The 17,499-nt window shown below is 39.9% G+C and overlaps 2 protein-coding genes across 2 annotated transcripts in view; one reads left to right on the forward strand and one right to left on the reverse strand.

Moving 5' to 3' along the window:
• Positions 1 to 1,746, reverse strand: part of Ift80 (intraflagellar transport 80) — an 86,587-nt gene extending 84,841 nt beyond the window's left edge. The window contains exon 1 of the mRNA XM_060378415.1: positions 1,344 to 1,746. The gene's annotated coding sequence lies outside the window, so the exon portion shown is untranslated. The remainder of the gene's footprint in view (positions 1 to 1,343) is intronic.
• A 128-nt stretch (positions 1,747 to 1,874) lies between these two features.
• Smc4 (structural maintenance of chromosomes 4) overlaps positions 1,875 to 17,499 on the forward strand; it is a 28,697-nt gene continuing 13,072 nt past the window's right edge. Inside the window, exons 1-10 of the mRNA XM_021651575.2 lie at positions 1,875 to 2,033; positions 2,790 to 2,930; positions 3,936 to 4,114; positions 4,920 to 5,111; positions 6,602 to 6,778; positions 12,708 to 12,872; positions 13,270 to 13,397; positions 14,535 to 14,675; positions 15,359 to 15,509; positions 16,856 to 17,020. Coding sequence (XP_021507250.1) covers positions 2,795 to 2,930; positions 3,936 to 4,114; positions 4,920 to 5,111; positions 6,602 to 6,778; positions 12,708 to 12,872; positions 13,270 to 13,397; positions 14,535 to 14,675; positions 15,359 to 15,509; positions 16,856 to 17,020 — 1,434 coding nt within the window. The 5' untranslated portion in view covers positions 1,875 to 2,033; positions 2,790 to 2,794. The remainder of the gene's footprint in view (positions 2,034 to 2,789; positions 2,931 to 3,935; positions 4,115 to 4,919; positions 5,112 to 6,601; positions 6,779 to 12,707; positions 12,873 to 13,269; positions 13,398 to 14,534; positions 14,676 to 15,358; positions 15,510 to 16,855; positions 17,021 to 17,499) is intronic.

Below are 17,499 nucleotides of genomic sequence, written 5' to 3' on the forward strand. Positions count from 1 at the left end.
TCTACATCAACTTGCAGATGTTGTACAGGAACTTTTCACAAGTTATAAGCATTTACCAGCATTTTTTTAGGTGAACATATTCTGTGTAACGTGAATGAGCTTCATCTAATTAGCTGAAGAAGCCCTAAAGAGAAAGAACAGAAGGGATTTGACTACAGTCTCTAGAGTCTCCATCCTTTGCACTCAAGTGAGGAATATAAACTCTTACTTCAACTTCCAACCTCCCAGACAATTGTCCTGTGGATTTTAGACTTGACAGCTCCCATAACCAGGAGTAGTAGTAAGGTGGCTAGATAAGGTGTGGGTGTGTGTTGCAAAGGTACATAGCTATAGAAATAAAAGGAAATAAGGCAGTTGCTGTGAAAGGCCTTTAAATTAAGACAGTATTCATTATGCGAAGAGGAAAAAAACACACAAGAACCACTGATAGATTGGTACTACACAGAAACAGAGAGCGAATAACAGATCTCCTTTAACATCATTTAATCAAAGCTGTTGAAGATGGATATTATGATCTGAGTATGAAATGACCCCCCCCCACGCACACACACAAATACACATGTAGGCTCATGTGTTTGAACACTTGGTTCCCAGCTTGTATAGAGTTCCAGGATAGCCAGGGCTACACAGAGAAACCCTGTCTCAAAAGAAACAAACAAAACAAAACAAATTTGATGTATATGCTGAAGGCAGCCAAATTAATCAATGGCTCTTTAACACTGCAGGAGGGTGGGTGATTCAGACAGTTTTTCAAAATTATAGGAAAACTAACCCTCCAGGCACACAATGCACAAACACACGAAACTTTTTATGCAGTTTTCAGGGAGTTAGGATCTCACTCCCCAACGATCATCATTCTCAGACTCAGCCCATTAACGAGACTACGCTCTAAGGTAACAGGAACTGTCACATCTGTTTAACAATCCTGCTTATTCTTTTCACAGCGTACTGCTCACCAACGCTACTTTTTAACTAATTCCCCCATAACTGTAACTAGCCAACATCAGCACATCGTTTCTCCCATTAGGAGCCCTGCTGGCCAAATGATTATTTTAGACCCAAAACCTTTCATTAGTGACACTAACGCAAAATAGTTCAAAAATCACTGCTACTCGCAAGTGGACTACAAGCTTACTCACTAATCTCGGATTCCTCGCTTTACCTGTACACTCCACATCCCAAGCATCTACACACCCAGAGAGAGAGAGCCTAGCTGCCTGGAAGATGGAAAACAACTGATGCTCCGCAAAGCTCATCCCTTCAAAGCAAGGGAAGGGGGGTCCCAACGGCCGCTGCGGCGTCCAAGCCACGTCTTCAAAGGCTCTGGAGGTAAAGACATTTACCTCAAGTTCCAGGAAAGCGGCGGCGACGGCTTTCAGAGCTCAGACCAGTTGCCGAGAAGCCTCCAGTCCTTCCCGTCACCATAGTGATTTCTAAGCGCTGCGTGCGTGCCCCCTCCCGGTTCCCGCGATACTTGCCAGACGCCAGTCACCCGAGCGGGCCCTAGACCCCGCCCCCGGGCAAGCCCGCCCTCTCACAGAGAGGTTGTTATTGGACAGCCGGGCCCCGCCTACAGGTGTGGGCGGGGCGCCGCCGGGCCTCGCTCCCCGCCTCTTTCCCAAAGTCCGCCCGGTTTCCAAAGGCCGTCATTCCAGCGGCGCGGAAGGCTGTCGTTCCCACAACTCTATTCCTGCTAAAAAAAAAAAAAAACCCTAGGGAAGACGTAACCCTCCCGGTTCTCCCTCCTCACTCCGCCGAAACTTCCCCCTCGCGCCGGCGAGCCGCGGACAGGCCGCGCATGCGCACGAACGGCCCGAAGATGGCGGTGGGAATCGCCGCACTTTTTTTTTTTTTTTTTTCAAATTCGCGGGTCCCAGAAACCATTGCGCGCATTTGTAACGAATTTCCGTTCGAGTTTGGATTTTAGGCGCCATTTTCGAGTGAAGGAGCCGGAGCCGGAGCACCGGCAGGAGCGAGGGCGGGGGTCGAGCGCCCCGCGGTGTCGGCCCGGCTCGGAGGGGACCCGCCGACAGGTAGCGTACTTCCTTGGCGGGCCGGGCTGTCACCGCCTTCCCCGCTGCTGCGCGGGCGCCGGGAGCGGCGGAGGCGGCCGGGGAGCGCCGCTGCCTGTCACCCCTCCCCCGCGGGCGGGCGCCGGGCGGCGGCGCTTCCCGGGGAGGCTGCTAGCCCGTCGGGACCAGGTCGTCCCGGCCCGCCTCGACGCCGAGGGCTGCGGCGCCCCTTGGTGCCTTTCCCGGGGACCTGGCGCGGTGGACACTGCCCCTCGGGACTCCGCCCCGCGCCCGGGCGGGATGGACCCCCCTGCACCCCGGAGAATGACCCCGCGGGAGCCGACGCTGCCCGCGACCCCGGCTTCGCCCGGCGGGTGCGGAGAGGAGAGCTCGGCTGCCCCGCACCCCCTCCCGGCCGTCCGGGCGACGGGACCCGAAGGGCGGGGAGAGGGGGGGCGGCTGGACGAGTGGCCGGGCGGGCGCCGCCGCGGTGGGCAGCGGCCGCGCGGACCCGGCGGCGGGCGGACCCCGGCCCCGACGGCGAGACGCTGTCAGCCGACGGGCTGGGCTCGGAGAGGCGCGCCGCGGGGCCCGTGCGCCGCACCCTCGGTCCTGCGCGCGGTCTCCCCACGGAATCCGGACCGCGCCGCCCGCTACCTGCGGAGCGGGGCCGGGGAGCGCGCCGCGGGTGGGTCGTGGGCGGAGCCCGTCCGGCCGCGGCGGGGCCCGGGCGGCGAGCTGCAGGCCGACCTGACTCCCGGCTCTCTCCTGCCGCAGCCACCATGCGGCGTAAGGGCACCAAGCCCTCCACCGCCTGCCACCAGGAGGAAGGGCCGCCGCCGTCCCCGGACGGCGCCCGCGGCGACGGGGACCCGGAGCAGCGGGACGGCGGAGTGGACAGCGCCGCCGCCGCCTCAGGTGAGTGACCGGCCGGGAGCCCGGGTGCGTCGGGAGCCCGCAGAGACCCACTGGGGCTGGCGGGACCCGGGCGACAGGTTGACGTCGGAAGGTCGGGGTTGTCCGAAGTGCAGCGGCTCCGGAAAGCCACTCTGCGGTTTTCGAAGGAATTCCATGCAGTTTAGCTGGAACGGTTCTGGAAGGGGTGAGGGCGAGCCGGAGAGCGGGAGAGATGGCAGTTTGTGAGTTTGTGACGTTTTGGAGTGGCCCGGACATCTTGATCGTATTTAGCTGAGAGCGTCACGGTCAGCCAGAGTTGCTGAGAGCCTCCCCACCCTAGACTGGACTGAATGTGATGGAGAGTTGCTTGACGCCAACCTCACTCAGCCTTTAGTCTTGGATTGCATTTCGGTGTAATATTAAGTTTTACTTTTTTAGTGTGTGTCTGTTGTGGTGTGTGCACATGAGTGCAGGTGCCCGCGGAGGGCTGGACCCGGATCTATAGGCAGTCTCCCGCTGTGGGTGCTGGGAACCATACGTGGGTCCCCTGCAAGGAAAAAAAAAAGAGAAGACAAAAGTGCTGGACCCCTGGATTAGCTTTAAAGAGAAGGGATCATTTCAGAGTGTGTAGCATTCTGCGGGCAGGAATTAAGAGCCACCCTGGAACTCCTGTGACCGTGTTAATGAAGCTTTTGCGTTTAAGTGCTGAGCGTGTAGGGACTTGGATTTTTCGATCATTGGGCTGCATCTGCTGTTTAGATAGAAAGCCGGGATATTTTGAGTCCTCTAAGAAATACAGTGTAGTTGTGCCAGATTTTAGGTGGTCAGATTTCTTTCACGGATTTTATTTTTCATAAAACTAATCTTAAGTATTATCCATCCCCTTGAGGTTAGGATGTACCTGTGTGGAAAATTGATTCCTTAGGTTTCATAAGTAACATTACTCCATTCTGTTCTTTAAATACTAGCAGGCTATAGGCCTCCAATGAAATCCACTAATGCCGGCTCTCCCTTTGCATACCCTAGAGACTCCAGGTGAGGAGCTTGATAACAGAAGTTTAGAAGAGATTTTGAATAGCATTCCTCCGCCCCCACCTCCAGCCATGGCCAGCGAAGCTGGAGCCCCTCGGCTCATGATAACTCATATTGTAAACCAAAACTTCAAGTCCTATGCTGGAGAGAAAATTCTGGGACCTTTCCATAAGGTATTTGCCTTCGTAAATAACGTGTAATTTGTCTTTAGTACAGGATATTTCAGTTTTCTAGCTGTCCTCACGCTACACTCCTGCCCACCCACATAAACATGCTCTTAGACTCACGGACAGTAGGTTGCCAGGGATTTCAGCAACAGGAATTAGTTTTTCTTTATCTGATGTTTTTTGTATATCATTACCAATATCGTTTTCATATTGAATGGAATCTGTTTTTGTTAGAAGGGAATATTTTCCTGTTGGCTGTTGTAATGAATGTAGGGATTAGAACTTGAATGTGGTTTTATTTAAGATGTTAACTTTGTGCTAGAGTAGAACACGAGGTAGGAAACTCAAATTGGGTTTTGTGGGTGCATGCTCTTCCCTCAGCTCACTAGCCCACTCGTTCTTGGAGTGCTTTCCTTTTCTTAACAAGCTGCTTTTATGCTGAAGAGAAAGAAGGAAAACTCCTGCATCTTCTAACGATGAAAACTGTTGGGGGATGGTTTGTGCGCTGTGTATTCTGATGCTGATTTATGTGGCGGAGATCTTTTTGCAGTCCCCAAGTAGGCATTGTCATTACTGTTGAACCTCCTGTCTCAGTGTTGTGTAAAAATTGTTCTCCATCGTCTATAATTGGTTAATGAAGAACTGGAGAGGGTAGAAAGAAGGTCATTATTTGATAGCTAGAACAAGCAGGTTCTTTTACAGAAAACTTTTAAATACCTTTAGTTCTTACTATAATTAAGGTATAGAATAGTTTAAAATTAGTAGTATTGGTGTGGCTATTTACATTTTTTAAAATTTTGTTTTTATGCAGCGTTTTTCCTGTATTATTGGGCCAAATGGCAGTGGAAAATCCAATGTTATTGATTCCATGCTTTTTGTGTTTGGCTATCGAGCACAAAAAATAAGATCTAAAAAGCTGTCAGTACTGATACATAATTCTGATGAACACAAGGATATTCAGAGTTGTACTGTAGAAGTTCACTTTCAAAAGATAATTGATAAGGTAAGAAATTATTTTTCTACTTGAACTTCAAGCAAGAAAGAAACGTGCCGCATTTTGCTACTGTAGGCCTGAATTGTGTGTGGGTGCATGTACTTTGTATAGTTAAAGCAAAGGAAATGTTGGTTTACTTCTGTGACCATATTTACTTCAACTTTTTGGAAGAAAACTGATTTTGGTGATGCTGAGTGATAAAAATTAAACATTCGTTCCCTATAAATATGGGCTTTTTTCCTGTAGTTTTTAAAGTTACACTTTTTATTACTTTAGAATAAACATTTAATCTTTAAAATATAATTGACTCATTTTGCCACTCTCGTTATTTCAATGTACACTAAATTTGTACATGTAATTGGTTATTGGTAGCTGTGTGTGTGATATGAAATTGTCTAAGGTTTGAACTACCATGATGAAGCTTTTTTTGAAATGGTAGGGGACAGGCTAACGTTTTTGTTTCCTAGAAATATAAATAATGGCCAAGTTATTTATGTGGTCCTGTGGATATTTTCCTTTATGATTAATTATTAGTTTATAAAAATATGATTTGAAAAACCAACTGAAAAGAACCTAAAAAATAAATAACACTTAATAAAGTAACAGCTGAATTAGATGTGGGGGTGGGGGATTCTTTTTTGAATATAGACATTTAACTACACAGAAGCCATCTATCATATTTTTGCTTCTTTATTCATTCTGTTATACACTTGAGTTAGAGAATAGATTGCCAATAAATCAGATATTAGTCCAATGCTTGTGGAGTTTGATTCATCTAAAATTGAATAGGACAGCCTTTAAGAAGAAATTAATGCTAAAATAGATTTATAATTTGGCTTTTTTTTTTTCAGGTATATAATTGTAAGTTTTTATGGTTTGTTTTACTTTCAATTAATAGGAGATGCTGTTCAGGAAAGTGCAAAGGGGATCCCGTTTCCCTCTCTCCCCCCAACACCACCACTACCAGAAAACTATTTCCCGTAAATCCTTTTCCTGTAGTTTTTTTTTTTTTTTTTTTTTTTTTTTTTTTATCCAGCCAACACAGTTATTAATTTGACTGGGAGTGGGTTATTCAGATACGCTGGACTCTTCACCTTCCTTGGCTCTTACTCGGATATATTTTTGGCTTGTTTGGGGCCGAAGTTTTTGTTTGCTTGATTTAGGTTTTTGCTTTTAGAGCTCTTTGAGGAAGAAAACCGAACAACTTGGAAAAGTATCTAGTCCTTGCTAGAGTTTTTTGTTTTTTGTTTTTGTTTCCTTCACTTTGGAACAATTGTCAGCTGATGTGCATATTTAATTCAGGGGAGATAAAACTAGTAATAGTAGGTGAAAAGAACTAGAATTCATTATTTACATGTATGGCTGTTAAAGAATACAAGATAAATTTTAAATATTTAACTTTAATCTATTGCATTAGCTTCAGTATAAAGGAAATGAAATCTGGGTCAGACCTGTGACTTAATATCAATAGTTTCTGGTTTTGTTTTTCCTAAAAACAGGAAGGGGATGATTATGAAGTCATTCCTGACAGTAACTTCTATGTATCTAGAACAGCCTACAGAGATAACACTTCTGTCTATCATATAAGTGGGAAGAAGAGGACGTTTAAAGATGTTGGAAATCTTCTAAGAAGCCATGGGATTGACTTGGACCATAATCGGTTTTTAATCTTGCAGGTAAGTTTAAAAAACCACTTCCAAGGTTCTTGTTTTTTTTTTTTTTGTTTGTTTTTAGTTTGTAATAAACCTTGAGTGTTCTTCTGTTTGGTGAATCCTGTCTTTTGGAGCCTTAAAGTACTGTAGCAGCACATCATGGTTTACATACTACAGTCAAGATGCGAATCATTATTTGCTGCTCTAGAAATTTAAGGAAATTCATTCAAGATGATATTGTTATCATCGCATGTTTGTTTTTTGTTTGGATATCTGACATACTTGTTCCGCTCTAGCAGCACGTAAATATTGGCGTAGTGAAATAAATATTAAACACCAATATTATTGTGCTGCTTTAGTGTGACAGGGATATAGCAACTATCAATTCTGTTTGTGTTTCCCTTTAAGATAACATTTAAAATGAAATCTCTTAATAGTCTGTTCCTTTTGTTTATTATCATTTTTTTATAGCATAAAACTATATACTTAAGTTTTCTTGGGCACCTAATGTAATATTTTTAACATTCATAATACTCACATAAAGGTTTACCCAGGGTGGGTTTAATTTTGTTTACAGTGACCTAATTTCTTAAACCAGTAATAACAGTATCGACTATTAAAGAAGTCTTTTTTTTTTTTTTTAAGAAGTATAAAAATTGGATTCCTGGTACTAATTTGATTTATATTAGACTTTTTTTTTTTTTTCTTCTTCTTCTTCTTTTTTCTTCCTTTTTTTATGTTTTTGGTTTTTTTGTTTGGTTGGTTTTTTTTTTTTTTTTTCAATTTTGGTTTGGGTTAGTGAAAGTATATCCTACTAGTATAACATGGAAGGAAAGCTTTGTTTTTGTTTTTTTTTTGGGGGTTTTTTTTTTTTTTTGGTTTTTTTTTTGTTTGTTTGTTTTTTGTTTTTTGTTTTTGTTTTTTGTAAAATATGGTAGGTATTGTGAAATTTGTTTTGATTTAAAGACATCTTATTCTTTTGTCCTATCCCAAGTTACTAAGAGCATAAATAAAACTTAAAAAGAAAGAGGTTGCTTATTATGCAGAGATGGCTGCTGATACAGTAAATCTTATGCTACTGATTATAAAATAAGTTGGGAGTTTTAATTTGATTTAAAATGTTTTGTTGTGTTAAATAATGTTCCCATTAACAAACATAATTTTCACATATTTTAGGCTGTATTCTTAGGAGTTTATTATTATTTTAAGCATACACGGTATAGAAGACAAGTAATAATTTTTAATAATTTTCTAGGATACCTCTTAATTATTAGAGGAGTGAGTTCACAATACTTGAGTGAACCAGTGTTACTTAAAAATAAATATTGAAAAAAATCTGTTGCAGATAGGCATGTAATTCAATTTGATTAACTGTATAAAAAATTCTGTTCCTTTATAATACTAAATTTAATGGTGGTAACATTTCGTAGAAAATTATACTTATCTTTTGTTCATTCTTTGCTATTTGCTTAAGTTGTCGAGTTTATATTAAAACACATGCTTTTGGATACTTGTTTGTCCTCATCACTGAAGCTTCATCTGTACTCTAATAATTATATTTCACACTCCTACCAAAGAATATTAAGTGAAACAGTTAACAGATTCGGTTTGATTTGTTTGAACTCAGATAAGAACTTTAGCAGCGAGGGCTAACTAGAACTCAGAATTCTGTTGAATTTGAGGGTACGTGGAAATAGTTTCTGTGAGGTGTTCTTAGCTCCTTCTCAAAATCTTTGACTCTTCAACTAGTAAGATTTAGAGCATGTGAAGGTAAGTAAGGTTGAGGCTTTCATTTTACTCTCCTCACTAACATTTGTCCTAAAAATTATGCATGGTTAGGGAGGCTAGAGAATTGAAGACAGTAGCACAGTATCGGCATCCAAAATAGAAGTATTCAGACTTGACAGTGATAATGATTACATCTTATGTAATCTAAATTTTAGGAAAAGCAGATTTTTAAGATTAAAGTGAACTAAATTTTAGAAATTGATTTTTTTTTTTTACTTTTCGTGGTGTTTATGGATTTATGTTTAAGTGTCTCTAGTATTTGGGCTCCAATGTGTTTCTAATGAGGCACTGTGCTAAGTTTAATGTAAAGATGGTTAAAGCCCATTTGTTTTCCTTATGGGCATGTGTACTTCAGAAGTAGTCACATAGTTGATTGACCGTTGGTTTATATAGTTTTATATCTCACTGGAGAGAGTTTGTGATGCTAGAGGCTATTGGTCCAAACAAGAAAAATTTTATTAGTCTGTAGTATTTCATAGGTAACTAGGACTTACTAACTAGGTTTTATTGGTTTGCTTCATTAGTTAATGCTTTTGTTCCATTCAGGTTAAAGAAATCATAATCATATGCTTCTGTTACCCTTCAAAGTTACATTAATAAATTGCTGTGTTGTGGTGGTTTTGGAGATTCGTTAAAAAGCAGAATTTTGTTTTTTGTCAATTTTTAGTTCTTGTGACTATAAACAAGATTGTTGTGTTTCTGTTATAAAATAAAGTAACTGATTGTCTTTTTTTTTTTTTTTTTTTGCTGTTTTCTTTGGAGGTTGGATGAACTGAGTTCTGAGTTGTTGCTCAGGGTTTTTTTTTTTTTAACATACCTTTACAGTTAGCAAGCCATATAAAAGTATTTATTGTAGTCTCTGAATCTGTAGAAATAAAGAAAAATTAAAAGCATGTCTGACTAAATTTCAAAAGAAAATTTTTGACATACTGTTAATTCTTCAGTTTTCTAAAGGTGTCCAATCCAGTGTGTCAGCTCTAAAAAACAAGCTAGAAATCTGCCCCTGAGCACACAAAATAGATAGAAAACTACCCACGAAAGCATCCTCCTTTTCACTTGTGGACTTTAGACAGATACTAACCTTGGGGATTTGGCTACTTGTTCTTTTGTAGAAAAATTAGGTAGAAGTTCTCTTGTAGTGCTGCACAAAGCAGGGAAAATGAAAGTATATAGGCAAAACTAAAAAAAACCAAGGGCTTGGAATATTGCACAGTGGTAGTCATTGCCTAGCGCGCACGAGCCTTTTGTTTGATGTATGTTAATGTATGTAAGTGTTTTTCCTGTGTGCATGCATGTGTGCCACATACGTGCTTGGTGTCAAGATGGGCAGGAGAAGGCATCAGTACTCCTGGAAGTGGAGTTAGGGGTGTTTTTGAGCCACCCTATCAGTGCTGGGAACTGAGCGTGGGTCCTTTACAGAGCAGTCAGTGCTCTAACTGCTGAGCCATCTCTCCAGCCCTCCCTAGCTGTAATTATTTTAGTGAAAATAAAAGGACTTATTTTACTTCCGAGTACTGGGGTTTAGCATGGTGCTACCATGCCCAAATTCCTTTTAGGTTTTCAACTATTGATGCCCAGCCCCAACACTCTCACATGAGAGTGTATGAAATTATACCACTTTGGATATGACATGACAACTTGAAATGACTTTTACATATCACTGTTCTGTTACTATTTGCAATTTGTAACCTTGCTATGAAAGATTAAATCCAAATTGATAAAAACTTTTTCCAGGTGGTGGGTAATATCTTTGGTGGTCACTGCTGTTGCAGCATCCAGTTTAGAACTGCTTGTAACTCCATCTCCAGGACATTCATAACCCTCTTCTGAAGCCATAGGCATCTGCACTCCTGTTTTCATATGGACACATATACAGAATTAAATTTTTTTTTTAGAAATTTATTTCAGAAATACACTGTTTACTGCCTGCCTTAAGTAAAATATTTTACATGAACTAGAATTTTCTGAAAAAATGCCTTCTGTCTGTCTACAGATTACATAAAATGGAAATGGAAATATTAGAAAGCAAAGAGTAGCGGGTGGTAGTACTGAAACCATAAGAAAATTTCTAGGCTGTCATTGAAAAGCCACAGCCAGGAGCTGGAGTGGTGGCTTAGTGGTTAAGAGAGGACCTACCCGGGAGCTTATCACCATCTGTAACTCCAATCCAGAGGATCTGACCCCCTCTTCTGTCCTCTGGGTGCACTGCCCATGTGTGGAACATAAACATACATGCCAACACTACAACCCGTACATAAAAGAATGAAGTGGGTTTGGTTTGGTTTTTATGCTACAGGAGTCCTTATAATTAAAAACCTGAGTGATTGTGCTCATTTTGATTCATTCAGTATCTAGGTCTTTAGAAGAATGTGATAGCAGGGTGTGTGGTGTTAACCCCAGCACTCAGAAAGCAGAAGCAGGCAGATTTCTGAGTTCAGGGACAGCCTGATCTACATAAAGAGGCCCTGTCTCAAAAGAAAACAAAAACAAGATTACAGTATAATACAATTTAAAATGTAGTGTTGCTTGAGACTTGAAAAAGGACTATTTTGATTTATAAATGAACTTGTCTTTTAACTTAACAACTTGATTAGAGTGAGAGGCAATCAGCTCTGCATCCTTCATCTTACTTTGGAAGAAACAAATAATAAAAACTACCACCATGCTTCCTCTCAAGCTAGGTTACTTCTTAATAAGTATACACCTTCTGAAAGTAGTTTGGGCATGAAACATGCCCAAATGTTTGTACTTGGATATATGGTTTTACAGGACCCCAGGTTTTGATTGCTTAAAAAAACATAGACTTAATTTTTTCCTATTGTTATTTGCCTTAAAATAGACAATTTAGATATCTGAGTTAGTATGTGGTCTCAGTGACTAAAATTACTACTACAATCTGCAGCTTCGAACATCAGATTTAGCTCCTACATAAACTTAAAATAGCTGATACAAAGATTTGAGAACTGACAGGAAAATACTCTTTATAAATACCTACATAATATAGTATTAGCATAAATATAGGCATCTTGATTTACAGTTTTACTTTATACTTGGTGATCAGGTGGCACTGCTAGATCATCAAAGTATTGATGTTATGGTGATGTATAAAACTATTAAAAAGTGCACTTGTTAACCTGTCTTGGTAGTGTAAGGCTTTAATCCCAGCACTTGGTAGCCAGTGACAGACAGTTCTTGAAGTTCAAGGCCAGCTTGGGCTACTTAGAGAAACCGTATCTTAAAGATCAACACAAAGTACACCAGCCAGTGGGGAGATTTTAAGATGTTAAATGATTCTTTTACTTCAGTGCAGTTTAGCCTAATTATTAAGGTTGAGTCATACAGTCATAAAAAGCGGGATCACTAAAATATCTTCACATTTAATCCTTCTCTTGGCCATTTCACTAAAAACTGCCCCCCTTCCATTTGCCTGCCTATTCCTTTGCTGTTACAATGTTTAGAGATCAAAAAAGCTACAGAATTTTCTTCAGTTTGAAGTTAACTGGATACCTAGAAATCAGCCTTAGGTGCTGCTTTGTAGGTTTTGTTTTGTTTTGTCTTTTTGGGTTTTTTTTTCTTTTGGGTAATCAAAAATTTTAATTTTAGTTCAAAGTTGATAGATTTATTACAAACAAGATTTCCTGCATAGGATATAACTATGCTATTTGCTGTCTCTAGCTGAGGTGTTTAAAGAGAAATTTTCCTTTCCCAGTTAAGATTCTGAGAGGTTTTAGTTATCTTTTATGAAGTGGGTCCCTTATTAAATTCACATCAGGTATTTAGGGAAGTTAGATAGCTATGCAGAGTGAAAGCATAAGCACTCAGCAAGGAGCCCTGTGCGCTATAACTGTGAAGACAACTTTTTAAAAAATTCCTTTAGAATGAGCAAACTTGTTAGTAATAATTCGTAGTGTGCCTTACCAAATTCGTTTAACAGAAAATTTTATTTACTTAAAACCACTAGAGAGGGCACCTTTGTGTATATGTATGGGTAGGTACTGTCAGCAATTTTGTTAAGAATATACATAATGAAAGGGATTTTAGACCCCTTGCATAAAATATCTTTAGTCTACTTGGTGAATATCATTTAATTGGGATTACCCTATTCTCACTGAAGAAGAGATTTAGCTGCTGTATACAATGAGTTATGAATATGACTCTCTTCAAGGGTGAAGTCGAGCAGATTGCTATGATGAAACCAAAAGGCCAGACTGAACATGATGAGGGTATGCTTGAGTATTTAGAAGATATAATTGGCTGTGGACGGCTAAATGAACCTATTAAAGTCTTGTGTCGGAGAGTTGAAATACTAAATGAACACAGAGGAGAAAAGGTAAATGAATCTTCAGTAGACATTTGTTGCCAATGAGAATGTTTTATTAGCTGGGCAATGGTGGTGCACCTTTAATCCTAGCACTCGGGGCTGGGGGTGGGCAGGTCTCAGTTTGAGGCCAGCATGGTCTGCAGAGTTCCAAGACAGCCAGGGCTATACAGAGAAAACCCTGTCTTTTTTGCAGATGAACTGAATTTAACAAGTAACAAGTTGAATACTTGCTTTATAGTTTTAATACTTGCAAAAATGGTTTATAGTTTCTACTTACAGAAAAGTTTGCAGTTTTGTTTTTACTGAACTGTTTTTATATTAGCCTTTGCTTATGATGCTTTTATTTAGTGTTTATGTTTCAAGTTGATTTTACATATGAAATGTCTTAAATCTTTAATATTTGTAGCTAAACAGAGTTAAAATGGTGGAAAAGGAAAAGGATGCCCTAGAAGGAGAGAAAAACATAGCCATTGAGTTCCTTACCCTGGAAAATGAAATATTTAAGAAAAAGAATCATATCTGTCAATATTACATGTAAGTACTCTGGTCAGCTGTAACGCCCTCATTAGGGGCTGATACTCAAGAACCTAGTAGAAATCGCGGGGAGTGCCCAGCCTTTCTGTATTCTATTTGTTTTCATGTATAGACTATAGAAATGCCACCACACCTTCTGTGTGGCTGTTGTTTTTAGTTGTTACTGTGCAAGGGACTAACTCGCCAGGTAGGAGCACAGCTTTCAAAAACCATGCTCTTCTTCAATTAAGAGGTTCCAGATTTTAAGCTCCGGTTGTCAGGTTTGTCCTGTGAGCACTTTTCCCTCTCCGAATCATCTCTCCAGTCTGTCTTTGGGTTTTTTGCTGTGTTTGTGTAGTGTGTATGTGCCCTTGTGTGGACATGGGCACGGACATGCATGTGTATACAGAAACCGGAGCAAGATGTGGTTGTCTTCCTCTTTCTCTCGCTTCATTCTCTTGTACGGTAATTTCTGAAAGCAGAAGCACCCTGTTTCAGGTGGCAAGGTAGCCACACACTCTTGGGATCCACTATTTCTGCCACGGCACCACTGTGCTCCCCACCCCAATGCTGATGATAACATCACACTTGGGCATGCTGCTGTATAGTTTTACTATATGCAGAAAGTTCATACTGGGGTCTTCATGCTTAAAAATCAAGTGTTCTTATTGAGCCATCTTGTTAGCCCCCTTACTCATGTTTTATGCCATTTGCATTATTTAGAAATACGAGTCACTTGAACAAAAAGTATAGTGATACCTCACAGCTGATCCCAATAAGGTTACTTACTAAGTGACTATAAGGTTGATGTATGCAGTGTTGGTATACTGAATAAAATGAAAGATTAATAGTGCTAATCAGTGTGCAATTTAAAATTGTTTATTCTGTAATATCCCATTTAGTATTTTCAGATGACAGTGTACAAGTAACTGAAATCATGAAAGGCAAAAACAGATACTACTATACTGTTAAATTATTAGAATATATCTAATTTATTGACTGAACAAAGCAATTTAGTTCTTAAATTCTATGGAGCCTTAATGCAGAGGTCCTACCCCACCACTCCCATGACCCTAGCTTGCTATAGATTGGTAAATAATATTTTAGAAGCAACTGATTTTATTAATGGCATTTATATTCTCTAATTTTTCCCTCTAGTTATGATCTGCAGAAAAGAATTGCTGAAATGAAAATTCAAAAGGAAAAAATTCATGAAGACACTAAAGAAATTACTGAGAAAAGCAATATGCTTTCAAACGAAATGAAAGCTAAGAATTCTGCTGTAAAGGATATAGAAAAGTAATGATCTTTGGGAAAGTATTAAGAGTATTTAAATTCAGTTTTGCACATGTGTCTACATGTAAACTTACTGCAAACACATTGAATATGATCCATTTCCCAGTAAATAAGTCAGTCCTTTTAGGCACCACCTCCCTGCACCTAACTCATTATTACAGATTTGCCCAACTTTGAAGTCATAAAATAGGGCATGCTTCTCCCAGTGGCACAAAAACACACAAAACTCAAACATAGCATTTTCCCTGACTCATTAGTCCTCATAGTTTACAAATTTGATTTAGAAATAAAATTTTAGTTATTTTAGGTAGACTTTAGAAATTATCACTTTATGCCAATCTTCAAAGACAACAATATCTTTGACTTAAGTGCATTTCATTTCTTTAACTTCTATGGACAAATTTTTATCTACCTAGCCATAGTTAAAACGCATTAGGTTTGAGCTGTGCACACACATTTAATCACAGTACTTGGGAAGTAGAAGCAGGTAGTTCTCTTGTGTTCAAGGCCAGCTTAGGAAACATAAGACAGCTGACGTGATTTATAAAAGAAAAAAATGTCTTTAGCTCTCTGGTAAGATCACCCTGGAAGATTTAGGATTCTTATTATGAGAGGTTTGCCATGTTCATAGGTGAAACATACCAGAAAGACTATATCCCTAACTAATTATTTATTGTCTTTGATAGGAAACTCAATAAAGTTACAAAGTTTATTGAACAGAATAAAGAAAAATTTACACAGCTAGATTTGGAAGATGTTCAAGTTAGGGAAAAATTAAAACATGCTACAAGTAAAGCCAAAAAACTGGAGAAACAACTTCAGAAAGATAAAGAAAAGGTAGGTAGTGGGGGGGAATCCAAAATTTTTCATGTCTAAATACTCGATCTGATTGTTTTTTCCGAATTTACTTGGCTTTAGTCCCTGAGTAAAATAATTTTGATGCTTAGTGTAAAATACTTTATGTCTGAACACAATTGTGTCCCAAAGGGACACGTTCTATACATTGAGTTCCAGATGTTACGGTAATAATAGTGCTGGGGAGACAGTCACCTAAACAGCAATACTATTTTGATGCCAGTGGTGATTTTCTTATTCCTAGAATAGTAATTTAAAGGGATTTTAAGTGTTTCTATTTTTGTTTGTTTTTTCTTTTTGGAGGTCTTGCTAGGTAGTCCTAGCTGGCCTGGAACTTCTGTGTAGACCAGGCTGGCCTGGAACTCACTGAGATCCTTCTGTCTCTGTCTACTGAATGCTAGATGGCTAAAGATGATTTTTTTATTAGATATTACAGCGTTTTTAAAAACACAGTCCCTCTCCCCCAAAAAAGTTATTCACTTGTGTGTCTGCATGCACATGTGTGCTCTTACATGGCATCTGAAAGTCAGAGGACAGCTTACCAGAGTTAGTTCTTTCCTTTCTCCTTGACTCAGGTCATCGGGCTTCATGGTAAATGCCTTTTCCCACTGAGTAGTCCCTATAAACTTTAACGATAATCCTTGCCTTCTGCAAAAGTAAAAATAATCACTTAGCAAAAAGAGAAGGCTTTGAGTGACAGGTTATCTATTCTGGGGTTGAAATTTTAAAAATAAATTTTGTGGCCTGGACAGGTGGCTTAGTGAGTAAGCAAAGTTTGACTCTGACAGCTAAGTAAGTTGGTGTCTATCAAGCTGTGTTCAATAGCTTTGTCAGATAAAAATAGGTGCACAGCACCCAAGACTTGGTTTTTCTGACCTTTAAGTGTTTTCTGAATGTATTTGTACTGTGTGTGTGTGTGTGTGTGAGTGCTCGAAAAGGATATTGGATCCCCTCAAGCTGCAGCTGATAGGCAGTTGTGAGCACCTGGGTGAGGGAGTTGGACTTAGATCCTCTGCAAATCTAACAAGTGCTCTTAACTGCTGAGCTCTCCGGCAGTGGGGCATTCGTTTTAAGGAATAAAATGTTGGTATATGATCAGAATGTATTTTGGATAAAATCTTAACTACATTGGGCCTCTGAATAAAGTTCGTAAAGATCTTGTAATCAGGTTGTGGAAGGGAGCAAACAGACATAATTCAGTGTGTGTTGCCTATAGATAACTATAATCAGAGATGCTGAGAAATACTTGGTTGTTTAAGTAAATTTTGATAGTATTGGGTACCTCCAGGAATATATTTCCATAGCTTCACTTTGTTTCATTATCCCAGGTTGAAGAGCTGAAAACTGTACCTGCCAAGAGCAAGAATATCATAGATGAGACAACAACTAGAAGCAATTCTCTTGAGAAAGAAAGAGAGAAAGAAGAAAAAAAGTTAAAAGAAGTTATGGATAGCCTTAAACAGGAAACACAAGGGCTTCAGAAAGAAAAGGAGGTGAGATTTGGTGACTTCTTCCTAACTTGAAGATGCTCATTGCAATAAGATGAGCTTCTAAAAGTAAATTGAGGCTTAGAGTAGCAGTACATGCCTGTTGAAATGTCAGCTACCTGGCAGGCTGGACGAGGAGTCAGAGGCAGAGCTCTGCTACATAGCAAGATAAGCTCAGACTGCTTAGCCTTTTAGTCTAACGTACCTAAGATGCCAGTCTACACTATTCGCCCTTTTTTCTGTTTTTGAAAGAAAAATGTTAAGAAACATTTGGAGAAACTTTGTGAGTAGTTCTTAAACTGTGTAGTGTAGAAACAGTATGAAATCTATATGCAAGGTTTCTTTCATGATTGCATTTTTTAATTTCTGAAAGTGTGCTAATATGTTCCTCTTACAAGAATTATTTCTTGATATCTACTATATTTGTAAACTTTCCTTTTCTAACAGACCTCAAGAAGTATATTTTTCATTTCAGTCTGAGCTTT

The sequence above is a fragment of the Meriones unguiculatus genome, chromosome 2 (genome assembly GCF_030254825.1).
Source record: "Meriones unguiculatus strain TT.TT164.6M chromosome 2, Bangor_MerUng_6.1, whole genome shotgun sequence".
Taxonomy (NCBI): domain Eukaryota; kingdom Metazoa; phylum Chordata; class Mammalia; order Rodentia; family Muridae; genus Meriones; species Meriones unguiculatus.